Raw genomic sequence first — 18,036 nt, 5'->3', positions numbered from 1 at the left:
GGAAGGGTGAGGGGGGGTGTTCTTTCCCTCCGTGACGGAGGAGTTGAGAGTGCCGTTGAATATGCATGAGACTCCGGGTCCTATCTACCGTCCTAAAAACATCCACCCAACGAACCAACCAACCAACCAACCCTTACCAGCCCTTCTATGCCGCCACCCTCTCGCCAATCAATGTCCGCGACAGCTGAGCCGCTAAAATTTCCTAGTGACTTTGCGATAGAAAATCAATTACAAATAAATGCTCTAATCATTTCCCTAATGACGTACTAACGTAACGAAAAAAAAAAATTTGCCGCAACCCCTAATCATATGCACCCTTAGAAATCCTGAAATACGTATACCAACGAGTGTTCGACAATCGTATAACCGGACGGAGTATAAATTCCAGCAATTTAAAGTTCGAACGAAAATCGGTTTAAAAAATTAGGTAGCTTGAAATTAAAAAAAAAAACGTGCAAGACGCGTCAATCGTCTTCCGCATGAAAATATTTTTTCCTGCAAGAGAACTTCATCCTGGCGTCCCGGCGCTGCTTTTCCGACGGCTGCGAGCTTTTATTTTTTCTACAGTCTCATCCGACAGCCCGCGCGCGCCGTCGCCGTCGCGATAATTTATTCCGTCTAATCTGGCGTAAAGAAAGAAAGAACGAACGGAGGCTGGGAAAAGAAAACGACAAGTTTTATCGCCAGATATTATTCCTCGGGACGCATAACTCCGACGCCAGCGTCGCTGCCAGCAGCAACAGTGCGGACTACTGGCAAACGGCGCTGCGGCTACTTTTGCTAGAAAAGTGTCAAACGGGCGAGTGAGAAATTTAAAAGAGAAAACGAGCAGCCTTCAACTATTTCTTTGACTTGACGTGAGAATTCATATTGGCGTCTGATCTACGGTTCCGTATACGTCAACCCGACGTACTCTTATATATATATATATAATCATGTAACAAGTATAGTTTGAGGACCCAGGCGATTGAGGGACATTCACAGTAGCAAGCTAACCTTTTTTTTTTAGCTAATACCCTCACGCATCACAGCATTGAAATTCTAACCTAACCTAACCTAACCTAACGAAACACTTTCTAAGCTCATCACAACTCCGGATGTCTAGCATTAAAAAAAAAAAAAAAATTTGGTGTGACAGTCGCTTTATGGACCTCAAAACATACATTATGTTGAAAAAACTTTGAGGTCCGACCCGAAACTATACAATTGTTCTCAAACTAGCGGCTGTATTACTGAAACTGTCCCCAAACTATACTTTATTAATGTATATGCCTATATATACATATATATGTGTATATTCTCAAATGAAAGATATCTACGGACCAAATAGTTTACTTCGTTTCTGCCAAAAGTAATCTCTAATTTAATCTTTCTCATCCTTTTTCCTTCCTTTTTCTTCCTGCCTATACAATATCGAAAGTGCGTGCATGCTTCGTATCTGCGTACCCGCTCGCTTTAATGCATTCAAATGATATTCACTCTCGCGCGCTGACGCGTGTGCTTTCGACAAATTAATGCCATGTACCGAATATCTATCTCTCATGTATAAGCAGGAGATGAGTGATTTCTTGTATAATTTCCCACGTCCCGCAAGGAAATTCCGAAAAGACGCACCAAAGGCTCTAACAGGTGTTTCCTTAACTTTCCGGAAATTTCTAACGCAAGCTCAATGCTTTAAGCTACATAGTTATATGTCTATACTTAATATAACAGGCACACGGGAAGATCGATGTGACGTCACTTGACATATTGGACGATACAAAAGTTTTTTCAAAGTTCTCTGTAATATTTTTTACCGAAGCTTTGAACATTAAAAAATATATATATAAATACTTGATTATGAAATATCTGGTGTATGTTTTATTCAATATAAAAAATACGTATATGTACGAAATACATGAAAGAAAAAAAGAAAAGGCAAATGGGGATATCGATAACAGGCAACAAATCGTAAAGTCGTCGGTAAACCAGAGTTTTGTGGGGCACTTATTGTCCCTATCCTTTCGCAAATGCGCGCACCGCCCACGCAAACATATCCATACGTATATATACATATATATCTACATACAATCTATGCAACGACATACAGTAGCATATACTATACATTGTGGAGCACCAAACCGACACAGTACCTCAAGATAGCTACTTACAGAAAATGAGTCTGCCAAACTGTGAATGAACAATGGCTGCCATGTTTTCTATAATTTTCATCGTCTTTCGGAACAATGGCAGATCAATTTTCCCACGGTCATGTAATACTATATTATATCCAAATGGACGTGTCAATTGTCGAAACTTCAATATTACATAATACAAACAGTAAGAAGTGATTTGTAACAATATAAAAATAAATTATAAAAATAATATATTTATTTAGAAAATTGTTGACTCGTATTTAGAAAATTTCGCAAAAAAAAATATATCCAAAGCAAAAATGCAAAAAAATAAATTTCCATAAGGACATACGTAGCATATGTATACGTATACCCGTACGCGACGACAATGAAAGCCAGCTACGTAAATGGTCTGTGTCGCCATCTCTTGGCGAGCTTGCGAATAATGGTAGCCATTTTGTTTCTGGAGGTGGCCAGAAGGTCGCCGTAGAGTCGTGGCACACCCGCGCATGTCCATTGGTCCCTCCCACCTCCGTTCCTCCGCACTCGTAGCTTCTCCTGGCTTCGTCCTACGAGACAAGCGGCACGGGCTTCTCTCCTCCTTTGCCACCGTCGCCACTGTCTCCATGAGAAACCGGACGACCACCACCTCCGCTTCAATCTTCTCCCACTTCTTTCGCTTACCTTTCAACCTCCCCTGCCATCCCTCCCACTAGTTACGTACGCGCATAACGCTTCACTCGATATACCTGTATACATGCTTTAGAGGTGGTCTGTACTCTCTCCCACTTCACCTTCTCCTACTTCTCCTACCTCGCTCTAGGCCTTCCCCTACATTTACTTTACCTTCGTACAACTTCACCCCCACTTTACTTCTCCTCCTTCCTACGCCACGATATTATCACTCCGTTTTACTCGCGATTTATCGGCCTTTATCAACTACATTGCCACCGAATGGTGTATTGTTGCTGCCGGCGTTCCCGGCGAACCACGCCAGATCTTTCTCTACTTGGGACGCGCCGCGTCACCCCCATAAATCAGTGCGGGTTTATCGTGCCCGCGAAGCGCCAGACGCATTTCATGCTTAATGTCCATGTTTTCAAGGGTAGCCCACCTAGTGTTTTTCTTCATTTCATATGCCTGCATAGCACGACATTGCCGCTACTCTAGGAACTCCGTGTACTCCGTAGTCAGGTAGCAACCGTACTCGTTCTAATTGGGTGCTTTATTTCGCTCAGAAAATTTGGATAATATTCTCAGTACGAATTCACTATCGGGTGACCTTAACGAACTTGGAAAGTTTCTCCACGTTCACTTTGCACTAGTTAACCGGAAAACTGTTGTTTTCAGTTTACCAGGGTTACGACCTTAGCCCCCATTGTTCATTGTGGGAATACCTTGATGTTTCACGATGCCATTTCCCGTGATACAATTTTTATTAAATTTTGATTCTAGGCGGATGACAATTTTACCTTGATATCAGCTTTGACAAGTATATTGAAAAACAGAAACACGGATACACATCCGTAAGTATATAGGCACGGGATCTGTGGTCGTATTATCGGGATAGAAGAGTATAATATATATAATATATAGTATAATATATATATATATATATATATATATATATATATATAACTACGTATAGGACCTGGTACACGGTAGAGTGGTTCTAGAAGCGAGTGCAGCAGACTCAGAAAGTGCACGGTCTGGTGATTAGCACCGCCCTCCGGGGACGCTAACCGCCAATCGGTGGACGGCGTCGCGACGCCACCACCATACATAGAAGTACGATGACGCCGCACGCGCGGCGTCCGCACAATCGCCGATACCGGATAGCGACAACCAAAGCCACGACAAAAATCAATCACCCGCTGCTTCCTACCGTTCCCGGCTTGTGGAAGCCTACCCCTGGATGCTGCTCCTGGTGCTGATGCCCGCCGACGGTGTTGGTACTGGTACTCCGACTCCATGCTTCGCTCCCTCTACCACCGAGTATCCAATGCATCGTCATACTGCATCTACTCCTCCCTCTTCCCACAAGCACTCACGGCAATATCCCGTTTCGCTATCATCCCCACGGACTCCATCTCGACTGTTTGCGGATGCTTCTCGGTCGCTGGACCAGCCTGTAAAACTAGAGTGTTTCGCGCAACGATGAAAATTCAAATTCGCTCTTTATCTGCCTTCATAGATTCTCCAGGAATGATTCTCTCATGGATTTCGTATTAAAAAATTGTCAACCCCCTAAAAGACATACACGGTAAACCAAAACACTGTATCATGGATAAGCATAAATAATTGCTTGGAACCCTTGAAAATAATAATAATATCCACGTGATAATTAAGCGTGATAGAAACAACTGTTGTGAAGATCCCACCGTGATGTTGTGTGAAGTCAATCTCGTGTGTGTATCCATATAGCGTGGTTGTGAGGAACGAAGGCTGAAGTGGACGGTCAGTAAAAATAACAAGAAAAAAAAAGAGAAAAGAATAGGGTGAAGATAAAAAGAAAAAGATATCCCACAGCGATAGCGATCTAGTCAGCGATTAATTGGTATGAGAGTGGCGGCGCGCCGTACGAGGTACACCGGGCACATAGAGTCAGGATCACGTATGGGGTGGTACGTGACAAAAAGCGTAAAACGAGCGGATAGACAGTGCCGATAAGGTAGGGATCTCTCGTTACCGGAACTGTAGTTCCGGGGGAAAGCGGGAGGGAAGCCAGCTGCCGGAAGTCGCCAAGGCAAGGCGCTGCTCGCGGTAAAAGCTCGGCAGAACGAGACCTCCTTGAGCTTCCATGGTATATCCACCCCTGGTGAGAATTCTCATCGCAAGGGGGTTCGCATCCCTGATATTACTAGACGGAGAGGAGCATGCGCTACCCTTACAGTTTCATCCCCTTTTGCTAGGCTCGAGTTTCCTTAGGGTAAGGTAGGAATCTTACGAAAATTCAGAAGGACTTTATCCGTCCGACGAAGTAGATCGAAACTACCCTTGCCAACGAGATCGAAGACTCGAAGTTTTGGTACGGCCTGTAAATGTTATTTTTTATAAGATACCAGGAAAGCATATTTTATAATAATAAAAATTATATTAATTTTTCCACGATAGGAAAATATATCGCGTGCCCTGCCGTACGTATACACTCATATAGGTATGTATACGTTAAACTATGCACCTGCTTGGATCTACAACGGATTGTCTTATAGTCGGGGTCAGTTGCAAGTCCAAGACTTTACAAGTCTCCTCTACATAAACCTGAACCGTAAGCCAGAGATCGTTGCTCCACCTGCGTTTACTTTTCACCTGCGCGCGTGCCGCGAAACTTATTCGTATGCATGTACCAGTTACTTGGTACATACGTACCTGACTTACGTTGAAGTTCATGCTCGTCCTTATCCGAGCATATATACGTATACGTGTATACCATGTATTTTTAATAAACCAAACCTGGAGAACGCCTCTACGTTCCACTCTGTAAAAAAAGAACTATAACCCCGATATATCCCAACTCGATAACGTTAATAATTGACACTCACGGTAGAATATAACGGGGCCCGATTTCAGTTCCGGGCCCAATGTCAACGGCTAGATTCCAGCGGATAGAAGGTAAGGAGCAGCAGGATGAAAGAGAAGTTTGGGAGCAGCACCTTGCACGGCAGGTGCCATCGCGTCCAAGCAGCCTGTTTTCATCTACCATAAAACCACTGGTGTACATTGGACATGTGTATATATCAGGATAGAAAGTGTACGCGTGTAACCATATATACAGGTATAGAGAGGCGTATTCGTGCTGGCGTGTCCAAGCGAGAGACGTCGGTACTTAAAAATATGTTAGCGGTCGCCATAAGCACCGTGACCTCCGTGATACGATCTAAAGAGCTATGGCACCGTGTGCGCGCGCCGGTAGGAACGTCAGATGCTCCTGAAAATGAAGAAGGGAACAGGCACCGTGACTGTAACCGTCACGGGGTAGACACCCTTAGGACTGTATCGCAATAAGATAGTTATCAATTGGATGGCACGCCGCGTGAACCCGGCCTAATTACATGAGACACCTTTTATATGGTAGGTTCAAACGAGTCTTGACTATATATATACACAGTACGTGGGAACAACTTGTATTTTTGGCGCCTTGTAATAATTACTTTTTTTTTAGTGCCTATAGCCTTGACCAGTATCGGTAAGGGTTTTACGGTGTTCGGAAATATGATTTTTGGCCGTCGTGTATGTTCCTGCGGTGGTAAAGAAAAGGAGTGGAGAGAAGGCGTCATTGCTGGCCGTTACTTGTGATTGATGGCGCTGGGCGTTATCTTCCTCACCCTCCGTGTTCTTACAGCAATTCATCATCTCCGTCTGTTTTTCACTTACTTTATATGCAACATATTCCATAATTTTTATTCAGTCAGCCATCCCCTATATAAAACAAGAGACTACCCCGTGGACCATGCCTCCCGTGCTACGCCACCCCTTACTTCGGAAAGAGAGGGATGGAGGGGGTGAGTGTGTCGAGGATGGCTGTAAGGCTGGCCTCTACGCTGTATATAGTTTTAGAGCGGATAGAAAAGAAAAAGGGGAAAATGCCGAAGGGATGGAAGGTCTGGGGGATGCTGGAAAATCGGGACGTCCCATCTTATAAGGAACTTTCGAGATACCCCGTGTGCGTCGGCTTACGCAACTCGCAGTCTATATGCTAAAGAATCCCTGGGGTTCGAGATTGGTCAGTCTCCCGGTCAGTTTGATTTATCGGGACGGAATCGGGCGCGCTAAATTTCCGGGAAAATATGTTGCCCCTGGGCATTTACATAAAATGAATTATTAGACGGTCCGCGAGTCCGCTGTGCGTCCGATTCACCGCAAACGGGAAAACATTCAGGATATATAGAAATTTCTATCAAAGATTTCTCGCCAGCGATGGGTATTATACATATAATATATAAAGTAGCGTATACCATGAATTATAATACGTCCAGAATAAAATCCTTGAAGCGATTCCTGGCAATGATATTAACTTATAAGAAAACTGTATTTACCGTGGAAAACTTTATCGTACGGTGTTTCTCTGTATATATGGGCAACTATATATGAACAGAGTATATAGGCAAATGCGTAAGAAAGTCGGATAGAACGATAGGAGTGTCCTGGTATATAAAGTAAGTCACGCTAAGTAAATTCAACTTCCCAAGGGATGACGTCGAGAGTCCAAGAGTGTTAAGGACGTTGGATAAGGCAGTGGGGTGAGGGGGGGGGGCGAAGGTGGAGGTATTAGCAGGATGAGAATCGAGAGATGCACAGATGGATGGATGAATAGGGACAAGGTGGGAGGAGGAAGGAGAGAATGGTTGTGAGTAAGGGGGAGGGCAGAAGGAGGAGGAGGAGAAGGAGGAGGTAAGCAACGGATGAAGGTGCTTTCAGGACTCGAGAGTCGCGTGAAATCTGCATTTCAGCCTTCCGTACGTCCTCGCGAGGCCCCTCTCCTCAGCCCCGTCTTCATGGTTCTCCAGGACGGAGGGGGGCAAGGGGTGGTCACCCTGTGCCTTTCGAACCAGAGAGCTTTTGAGCGGCTCGCAAACACTCGGCTTCTCACACTCTGACGGACCGTTCTATATATGTATATATGGATATATAGCTAGAGAAAGAGATGAACAAATCCCATACCAGGATATTTCACAGCCCTTGTCGTTCCTGCTTTTCCTTTCGTCTCTAGTATTTGCCTTGGAAGAGTGCAATGCTGGGTGACTGGCTGGGTGACTGACTGGATTCACCAGTCCACTCTTATCATCCTTCTCAGTGATTTCGCTTGCTCTTGGGAGAGAACCTCTTATTCGATCGGGATCAGCATTTTCCAAGGGGATATATTGCTTCTTGAGAGAGATCGTTATTTCAGTCGATCGCGTCCTCAATGTTGATCCGATATCACCTAGCCATCATCCCTTGAGCGAGAATGACAAAATTCCCGCGGGTATAACGCCCGTATAAAAAAGTGAAGAAGTTAAAAAAAGGACTTCCACAAGTGGAAAAGTATTTCGAGTCCTAAGGGAAGAATTTTCTAATATCACCTATTTGACTTGTCGAAAACTTCTCGAAAGGGGTTGGGCCCTCTGACAATCATACCGGAATCACGTAATCCTACGACTCGAACGGATTTCGAACTAATGATGCGTTTCACCCTCCTGATGCCATCACGTGGTCTCTCAACACGGTACGATGAGCACCAAGCGAAAGGAATCCGAAAGCATGACGGAGGAGGTACCAGTGAAAAATTGTTTTCCATGACGGAAATCTGAGATGCTGAAGAAGAAGAAGAAGAAGTAGCGGCAGTAGTGTGAGGTTCGCAGTAGATAAGCAGCAGGGGTAGTAGCCAGGGAGTGAGGGTTGCTGGTGTAAGAGAGGCTGGTCGAAAACGGATGAAAGGCGACGGGTAATTAATCCGCGGTTTTTCCTCGTCTAATTAGTTGGATTTATTCCGTTGGACCCCTCTTATCCTCCAGAAGCATCCCTCTCCTCGTCACCCTCTCTTTCCTTTTTTTTCCCTCCCCTTCTCTCTCTCTCTCTCTCTCTCTCTCTCGCAACAGATTCTCCCCGGGATAGCCAACTCGCTCATTCGCTCACTCGCTCACTAACTCGCCAGCTCGCTCAAGGCGGCCTCGGTTCCTCTGATATATGGAAATATATTCCGGGAGACGGAGCTCCGCATTTTTCCAGGCACCGTGCCTTCATTTCCACCATATCCGCGGTGACTGTACCTATCTGGTCTACCTACCCGTAATTGAACCTCACAGACGTCCCGTTTCACCAACACTTAATGACACGTTTACTCATTAAATTCGTGCGAGGACCCGGGCGAAAATTTTTAACGCGTCTCACCAGATCACATTTAACCCATATTATATCACAAACTCTATGAATTGGATATCGTTGATAATTTACCGATAAATCGTAACACGCGTTTAAATAAAAACAAATATGGCGTACACGGTACGCCATCGCTGTATGCCAAACTGGGACTTACGTGCTTACGGAAGACGATGTGGGCACATTATGAGTAACCAGCAGAGCGGCAAGACAAAAGAATCGTGTGGGCATGTCCCGAGGACCGAAGCAATGTCTGCCTCCGGGCGGTACGATGAAAATGGCTACAGTACCACTTCCGGTGTCGGTTGTCGCTTGGGTCGAATCTACCTCATCGCCAGGAGATCGTTTATCTCGTGCGAGTCTTCGTTCAGCTGGTGTCGTGGTGTCGTTAACCCTGTATGTCCCTCATGAGAAAACTGATTGATCTCCCATAGGTAACTATATCATTTACGTACCGTACTATGTATAATGACAAAAGATAATCATCGACGTACTAGCTACCAATCAGGCAGAGATATATACTATAACGGTATCGGAAGTCGAGGTCACAGGGGGTTGCTACCAGTAACGACCCCCCCGTACTGAATTCACATCCTTGGCCCCCGCATCTGCGGAATCTTATTAATAAATTACTTAAATAACCAGCACGGTGGGCAGCCAGTTGCGGGCAGTTACATTTCCCGGTAGAGTTGTTAGCATTTTAGTAACTAGAATATAGTGTATATATTATAGTGGCTTGTCAGTATATAGTAGAAATGGCGTACGTTACGTATATACTCCTCTGTACGTAGTCTCCGTACTTGGGATATGGCTAAGGTATATCCTTAGTGTATAACCTCCTAACTATTAGGTTGGTACTAGCTGGATACTAGGTAGTAGGTGGCAAGGCTGCGTGACGAGGCGATTGCGAACCGTGACTAAAATATTTTAAAATATGTATCTTTCTGGCCGGACTGCCGTCCAGTTCCAGTTCCAGTCCCGGTCCCTATACTGCTGCACTCCCGTCGCTACATTTATTTCGCGTTTCCTTCCTGCTCGGGCCCAGTGCCGTCTAGATCCGAGGAACCTCGAGCAAAAAATGTTTAAACTGACGGATATCCCTTTGGACATTTTTTAAATGTGTATTATAATTAAAAACATATTTATGGTTATATGGTACGTGGGTCGTGGGTTACTTTTATTGGTCGTTTTGGCTTTTTGTTATCTTGAATGGTCCTAACGGTAGTTTCACTGTGGTTGGTATCGGCTAATGATTGTAGTGTGCTGGTTTCAGGATTTAAAACTGGGATGGTTAGTGGTATGGTGGTTACTGTGCCGGTACTGCTTACTGGTTTCCGCAAAACCAGAAAGCACCTCGTCACCGCTAATCCATCGCCCTTAGACCTGGTACGTACTAACCACTAGGTTGGCCAGCCCTGCGGACACACTCGGCTAGCTCCTATGCATATTCATGATTTTTTGATCGGCCATCGCGGGAAAAAGGAAGTAAGTTCTGCAGGTTTGCCGCACTGTGGGACGTAAAGGACAACCCGCAGCCCCTAGCATCGACGTGACAGGGCGCATACTAATCACTCATACGATTTCTATAGCGTTAACTGAACGTTATGTAATATTGTTTATGCCGTAGCGACGCATTGCATGCAATCATTGAATGTAACAAGACATGCCTATACATCATTTAGAAGCATCCCAAGAACAAATATATGATTTGGTTCATATGGGTTGGATCTATGACAGATAAGAATTCGCATATTAAGTATGGGATAAGTCTGATAAATATTGTATGCAATTTATATAGAGTCCCTTGAAATTCGTTTGTTACATTTCTTTTGTGTAATGATAATTTTGTGTAACTTATTACTCGAGTCGTTTTTGGTTCCTGTACTTTTTCTTTTCTATACACTAAGACCCTGGTTAAAATTACCCTGTTCAATGCTGTTTCATTATAGCACACTTTTGCATACGTTCTTTAAGACGGTAATTCTCCGATTCGCCAAAGTAGCAGTCGTACCACGTGTACCTGTGTTGTCACTGTTTCGTTTAATGCTACAAATATTAAAAATGTAGCCTGACCATTAATCGTTATCTTACTGTATATGAATTGATAAGGATTTTGATGTATTTAATTATCAGTGTTTTTTTTGTGTTTCAGAAATTCTAAATCATCCCGGACACGATACTTGATGGAAAAAACTGTAAGTAGACTCCAATCGCCATGGCTCTTTTAAGGGATGGAAATGATATTACCATCATCCAGTGACGCCGGGACTATGCGATTGTAAAGCGTTTTACGGGACGATTCCTTGAAAATCCCATGGATTCCCTTAAGTGTTTTTAGTAAGTGGATGATCGTTCGAGTAAGGTATGTTCGTTTGTGCTTTATCCGAAGATCATGGCTGAGGGACGATCGAGAGAGTAAGGGCGTGCGACTGTGTAGATCATATAAGGGGTAGCTTCAGGACAGTACGGAAACGAGAAATAAAGACAGGAAGTTCAAATGTACTGGGTTACTTAAGGGTTGTAGAGGCAAGTAAGTACGAGGCACCCCCTCGACCCCAGGACCCCTTTCCCTGAAGTCGATGATCCCGCTGCTAATGGGGCATTAAATAAAAATATTCATTGGCGACCCGTGAGGCCGTAGGGGCGGGCACGGCTTACAGTTTTATGGCGCTTAATTGTAAGCGAAACGCGGCGTTACCGTTTCGCTGTGTCGCGGCATTAATTTAATTGTTTCGCTGAGCCCCGCGAATTGCCAACCCAACGAAAATCCAAGTAAATGTGTTGAGGAGTTTGAGGATCCCTCGTTTCGCGGTTGTTAAAAAATTAAGGGTACGATAAGAGCTCCTCGAAAATCCTCAGACCTCTGTCGCAGCCCCTTATCGTTATCGATGTACCGAGTATCACCCTTAGAAACCCAATTTCCACTGAGGTAGGACTACTGCTAAAAAAACCAAAGGTCCTCGGTATTGTACCAATTAAAAAAAAATTTTCCAAAATAAAAACCAAAACTTTCACGCGTAACCGTAATGGCGGCCATGTTTTTGGCATAAGCTTTTTCTGGTTAAGTAAAAACTACCCTTCCGCTCTTCATCTGTCGTAGGGTTCGCTAAATAGATATAAACAGGGACCACGGAACGGGGCCATCTCCGGGTGGTGAGTTGGTAGCCGGTAGCAGTTAGCACGAAAATAAAATAAGAAGGGAATAAAATAAAAGACAGGAAAAATAAGTCGACCCTTATCTCGTCCCGTTCCGTTTCGGCCATGCATATTCAAAAGGCAGGCCCACTCTCTTCATCCTGTGTCTCCCTTATATAAGGCTCCCTGCCTCTCCACCTAGGCACTCACTACCTTCAACCCTCGAGCAATATCATCCCAGCCCCTCATACCTACCACCCCCCAACACCCTCAACGGTTATACCAACTCTATATTTATACTCGTTCGCCACCTGCTAATTTCTAGACTTCCTTCGCTAATTGCACCGTCCTACAGTACTAGGACCCGCCGTAATACCTGATGTACGAACTAACCATGTAATAAGCTAACACCTATATTTGATCCCTAACGATTACGAAAAATTTTATTTTCCCTTATCAAAGCTCGAATCAATCAATGAGGTCGTGTCGCCAGGCGCTCATTAAAATTTATCACAGTTCCCATATAAGCTTGGAATAAATAATAAAAATTTTCATTTAACCTCACTAGAATCTATTGAGCTTTTAAAGAATCCACCCTCCTCAAGTTCCCATATACACCAGGGAACAATGGCTAGCAAAAGTGCGTGCCTTGGCCCGATCGTCCACTCGGACTTTTGCCGTTGCTCCTTTGTTTCGCATGCCGGTCGCGTATATTTTAGTGGAATAAGGTCACGCCACAAACCTTTTCATGGAAGTACGTACGCCATTGCCGAACTACCGACACAATGGCACCGTGTTCAGGATGGTATAGCGTAGGCGTATTACAGTATAGACTCTTAATAATAACAGCATACCCATAGCACGCCGTGGAATGATATATACTACGGTACCTAAACACCATACACTGTACTATAGCATATAGCGTGGCCGCGCGACATTACCTGTAATCACCACCAATCGCATTCTTATAACGTGCGTGACACGCCATAACCTCTACCTACAAGCTGCATGTATATATATATATACAATTTGGTTTTTCCATAAACTCAACCAACCCGAAACTACCCCTTAAATATCCACCTACGTATAAACACTTGAAACGATCCTCATATGCATTATTACTAAAATTCTTGACTCTACTAATGACTCGAGTCAGGATTGACAGTGATCCATGCCAAACGACAGATTCGAAATATGGGTGCGGCATGGTGACATTCCTCGAAGAATTCTGATGGCATTGTTCCATCGCATCGCACCTCGCTCACGCCTCCGTCACGTGGCCCACAATTCACGGGACGTGACTTCACGATCCTCTTATGGACGATGCCAATAAAAAGTATATAAATACATTAGACTAATGTTCCATAGCTACTGGTAATTTCTTGAACGACACATGGTATTTTATGGGATTTTAAAATATATTAAATTTCCTTTAACTTCGATGGCGTCTACATATATTTACTCTTGTTACAACGGGTGTAGGGCTAGGGGGAAAACGCATAGAATAACCACAGACTATATATATGGCTCAGTGGCTCGCACAAGGCAGTCCGGCCGTCGCTCATTAGAAGCCTTATCGCTAATTATTCTCTACATCCAAGGCGTCACGGCACTCGTGTCCCTCTCCGACTTAATTCCTTCTGCTCTCTTAACTCCTGTACCTAACTGAACCTGAGCCTATATATCTATATAGTTATCAGGTAGAGCTGGGACACCAGCAAGAGGTCTCACGACTCGTGAGCTCTCATCGTCGAGAATAATAAAAATTTCCAGTGCGGGTCACCATATAATTACGTATATAATAGCAATTATCTAATACAGATAACAGACGCCATAACGAGTCCACGATAGGACCAGTCACTGAGCATCATTAAAAATAAGTCAAATTCTGCTCTGTCATAGTCGAATAAAATCTTTACAGAGGAATTAACAAAAATACTCGAATTGAAATCCTGACCTGGAATTACACGGGACGGTAAGAGAACATGGGTTTTGCTAATGGCGACGAATCGATAGAAGAAAAGGAAGAGAAAAAGGAAGTGCGACCTCATTCATGTTTATTAATGCGCCATCCGTCTATCGACGCGCTGGTTCACTCTCGCTGTTTAAGATAATGAAACTGACCTAGGCCAAGAGAGCGTATAGGAGCTTAAATACGCGAGTAATAAGTATGCACCGGAGTTTGGCATAAAGTGGGGTAACTGTAGTACCATGTGCTGTATGTGATTAAGTAGTAAGAGCTGTTATCAAGTAGGTAATAGGAAAGAAAGAGAGAGAGAGAGATAGCGAGAGAAGCAGGCTTAACGTTGAAATAGAGAGAGATATGTATATCCAGGTATATACCAATGGTAAAGGACAACCTTGGTCTCTTCGTCGTAAGGCAGACAGAGATGCCAAGCCTACTGCCTTTTCTGTTTAACAGCATACGCAAGGAGCTGCCAACTTGTTAATTATTAATCAGCATGTTTAATTCATATTGCGCGCGCCGGCTGTTTGTTTCCTTGATGCGCGCTAAGGTCCTGTACTTACGCCGTGCTTAACGTTACCCACTGGGTAATACACAGCGGGTGCTTAAGTATGCTCGGGAGTCCCACGCCCGGGTATGCTTACTATTTATTCACCTCGTGCTCTGCAACGTTGCTGCACCGCAAGGTCGTCTCGCGGCTGACGCATATCGTTTCGTTCCATTCGGGATGCATAAATTAACATTTATTCATATATGCATCGATATCCTGATCGCTTTGACTTTAAGGGACTCGCGTGGCTCGGAGGTATATTTCTCTCAGATGGGTTGAGTGTGAGTGTATTACGGGATTAGGGCAAGTTTTTTCTTTTTTAGTATTAATTAATCGATGGGATATAGTTGGATTTTTTTTGGAAGAGGGTGCTTCGTAATATTGTCCACCTTGGGCTGGGCTTTTCTTTTGGCTTAAAATGATCGCAGTATGTATCGAAGTATACATTTTCAGGACACTTTGGTGTTTTATGTATTATATGGTAGGGGTTGGAGCGTACTGCTTCTAGGGTGTTTATGGGTTTATTATACGATGAGTCGTTCTGTTTGGTTATATGTTGTTATGGGGGGTGGGTGGGACGCCTGTATATTTGTGTGCGGTGGATGCGCTATGGGGCAACTGTATACGGTGTGGCTTAGACGCGTGCTGAGGAGGCCCATCCAAGTTTGTCGCGACTATAACACACGCGCGAGACCATAAAAAAATACCCATAGAGTGAAAATAAATCTAACCCCCGCGAACGAGCCACCCCTAACGCATGGTAATAGAAACGAATGGCTGGGAAGAAAAAGTGTACTGTTCCTGGTGGTACAGAGGAAGCAAAAAAAAAAGAATTGGTATGGAGGAACAAACCTAGCGAAACGGACGTCCGTTATCTTTTTTACTTAAAAGAAGAAAATTTTGCGAGGGTATATTTTTCTATGGACCAATTGAATCATCATAAGGATAAATCATATAGGGATAATGTCAGATATAATTTATCCTTGCGCGTTGCTCCTCTATATTAATACGGTATCCAATCAGGCTGTTCTATCGGGTTGATTAGATTCTAAAGAGATACAGCATCCCTTCGGAAGATGCTGGGCTTTTCCAGATGGTACGGGAAAAGCAAAATGTTATTGAAGGTTTTACTAGAGCGATGTTCCTCGGATGAGGGTGGGGGAGGATTGGGAAACCTTTCCCTTTTTCTCTCTCCCTCCTCTCTCATCCCTTAATAAGAGGGGATGGAGAACGAATGCTAAAGGAGAGTCAAGATCGAGGGTTGCACCACCGCAGCACCCAAAGCGCGGCGGTCTGAGTTCATTGCGCGAGTCATCAGTATCCATAAGTGATGAGTTACCCTCGTCCTCCCTCTGCTACCACCCCTACTGTACAGGTCAGGTTAGACTAGGTAGGCACCTGGTTCGGTTGTTCGGCGCGCACCCTTCGACGCCGAGGAGACCAGCCAAGGACGGGAGCAGAAGGGATGATGGTAGCACTGGTTGGCAGAGGGTAGCAGTTCGGCTCGGGCAGAGGTGGGTGCTGGCTGAAGGTTGAAGGCTGAAGGTAGGAACAGTGGGGGTGGCTGATTTTCTTAGGTCAACGTATAATGAAGCCTCGACGATGGTAGAACGCGGACAGCTATCCCCTAGACCAATCCTGGCTCTTCTGGTGAACCACCCTTGCACCCTAACCAACCACTACCCGCCAGACGTTTCCAGAAACAGTACTTTGACTGTACCCTCTATCTACACCGGTACCATACGACACACGATTCACCCTTCCAAATATCTCAACCCCTAACGCTCTTCGTTCTAATCACAAATTCGCTAAAATTCACCCCTTAGATATAACAGTCGATCCCATTACTATCTATCAGTCTTCCAAGTGGTTAGGTTACCGAACGAACCAGACCCACTGAAGTCTCAAGCGCTGACAATAACCCTTAAAAAAAATCGCCCAAAAATATCCAAGAAGAACACAGCCTTCCATAGGAGTACCTGAACTACAGGAATGCAGTGGTGTTCCCTGGTTTGCGAAGCGGAGCAGAAAAAGATTAGAAAAGAAAGAATAGAATCTTGTGAGGCGGCGGGTGGGGTTGGCTAAAGGAGCAGGGGGGGAAGCGATGGCCGAAACGTCGAATGGCGATGTTCCTCAGAGGCAACGGGGCGAGATGGAAAAATTGCCTCGATGTAAAAACATGAGGATCGCTTCTGCCGTCCACACTCAATAAAAGGAGCCAGAAGCACAAGAGATACTTACACGGGCATGTTGGGGTAACCAAGATGGCTACGTGTATTATATACACGCATATATATAGTACATGGACTGCTATCCACACTGGGGCGAGTATATGGCGGAGGAGAAATAGAGTAGAATATAGTGAAAGGTGGAGAAACTGATCCGCATCGAGTCGAGTGGTCAGCTATCGACGGCATCCCTTCCATCCAGCCACCCCTTTGCGAAGAAGAAGAAGAACCGACTCTATGGCTCCTACTGGCAATAATAAAAAATATACGATCACCCAGCGCAGACCAGACCCACCTAAAGCCAACATGGGAATCCCGATGGACGCGAAGATGCCGAATTATACTCCGAGGCCGGTTCTAAGTGATCGCATTTCCACATAGACGAGCCACCCCTCCACTCCCCCCGATACGATATGAAAGACTGCCCGATGCTATTGCACCGAGATACGAAGGAGGATTCGGAAGGGTGGTTTGGCATTTTCTACTTATTTCCTGGGATAACTTTAGGTTACTGTATAGAAAAAGGAGAATGGGGGCAGAGTGGGGGATGGATTATTCGAAAAAGTAACGGTATAAGATATTTTAGGAAAATAGATGTTTATGATCGGATACCGTTGCCACGTATGCACTTTGTGAAAATTTGAAAATAGCGGCTGTCCATGCTGATCTCTTAGGTTTGTTCCTTATGGTGTCTTTCTTTCACTTTTTTTTCTCGATCCTCTACTTTAGCTTGAATGGATGGTCGTATGCGGGATAGCTGCGAAAAAGAAACTATTACAACGAATCTATCATAGGGGTTCACTGTACGCCAGGGGTGAGTTCTCCCTAACTTCCCTGTAGAAAGATGATCCATTCGTCATAATATAAAAATGGCCGTGACAGCGTTATCTGCGGCCATTTCCTGCAGCCCGAGCGGCGCAGAACTCACTTGTCACTATACCGGAGGTAATGATCATTACTGGGGTTTTCATCCCTTCTTTCCCTGTCCCAGCGGCACGTAGAGGTACCTAAGCGAAAGAGACACCCCAGAAAAGAGATGAAGAGGAAGAAGAAGAAGAAGAAGAAAAAGAAAAGTAGCAAAGATGCTGAGGCATAAGGAGTAGAAAGAAACGGAGGATGATATAGACGGTACTTTCAGCCCTCCTTCGTAAAGGGTAGTAGTAAGGCAACCGGCGGGGGGGGGGG

At 44.6% G+C, this 18,036-nt stretch overlaps 1 protein-coding gene across 3 annotated transcripts in view; it reads left to right on the top strand.

Moving 5' to 3' along the window:
- The window catches only part of LOC107266170 (protein downstream neighbor of son homolog), a 127,649-nt gene that overhangs the window by 36,076 nt on the left and 73,537 nt on the right, over positions 1-18,036 (top strand). For all 3 annotated transcript variants that reach the window (XM_015736382.2, XM_025083358.1, XM_025083360.1), the window contains exon 2: positions 11,125-11,167. In XM_015736382.2, coding sequence (XP_015591868.2) covers positions 11,125-11,167 — 43 coding nt within the window. The remainder of the gene's footprint in view (positions 1-11,124; positions 11,168-18,036) is intronic.

This window comes from Cephus cinctus, unplaced genomic scaffold (assembly GCF_000341935.2).
Source record: "Cephus cinctus unplaced genomic scaffold, Ccin1 Ccin1_scaffold0299, whole genome shotgun sequence".
Classification (NCBI taxonomy): domain Eukaryota; kingdom Metazoa; phylum Arthropoda; class Insecta; order Hymenoptera; family Cephidae; genus Cephus; species Cephus cinctus.
Note: the sequence above shows the minus strand (reverse complement) of the source record. Positions and strands in the feature narration are given on the sequence as shown.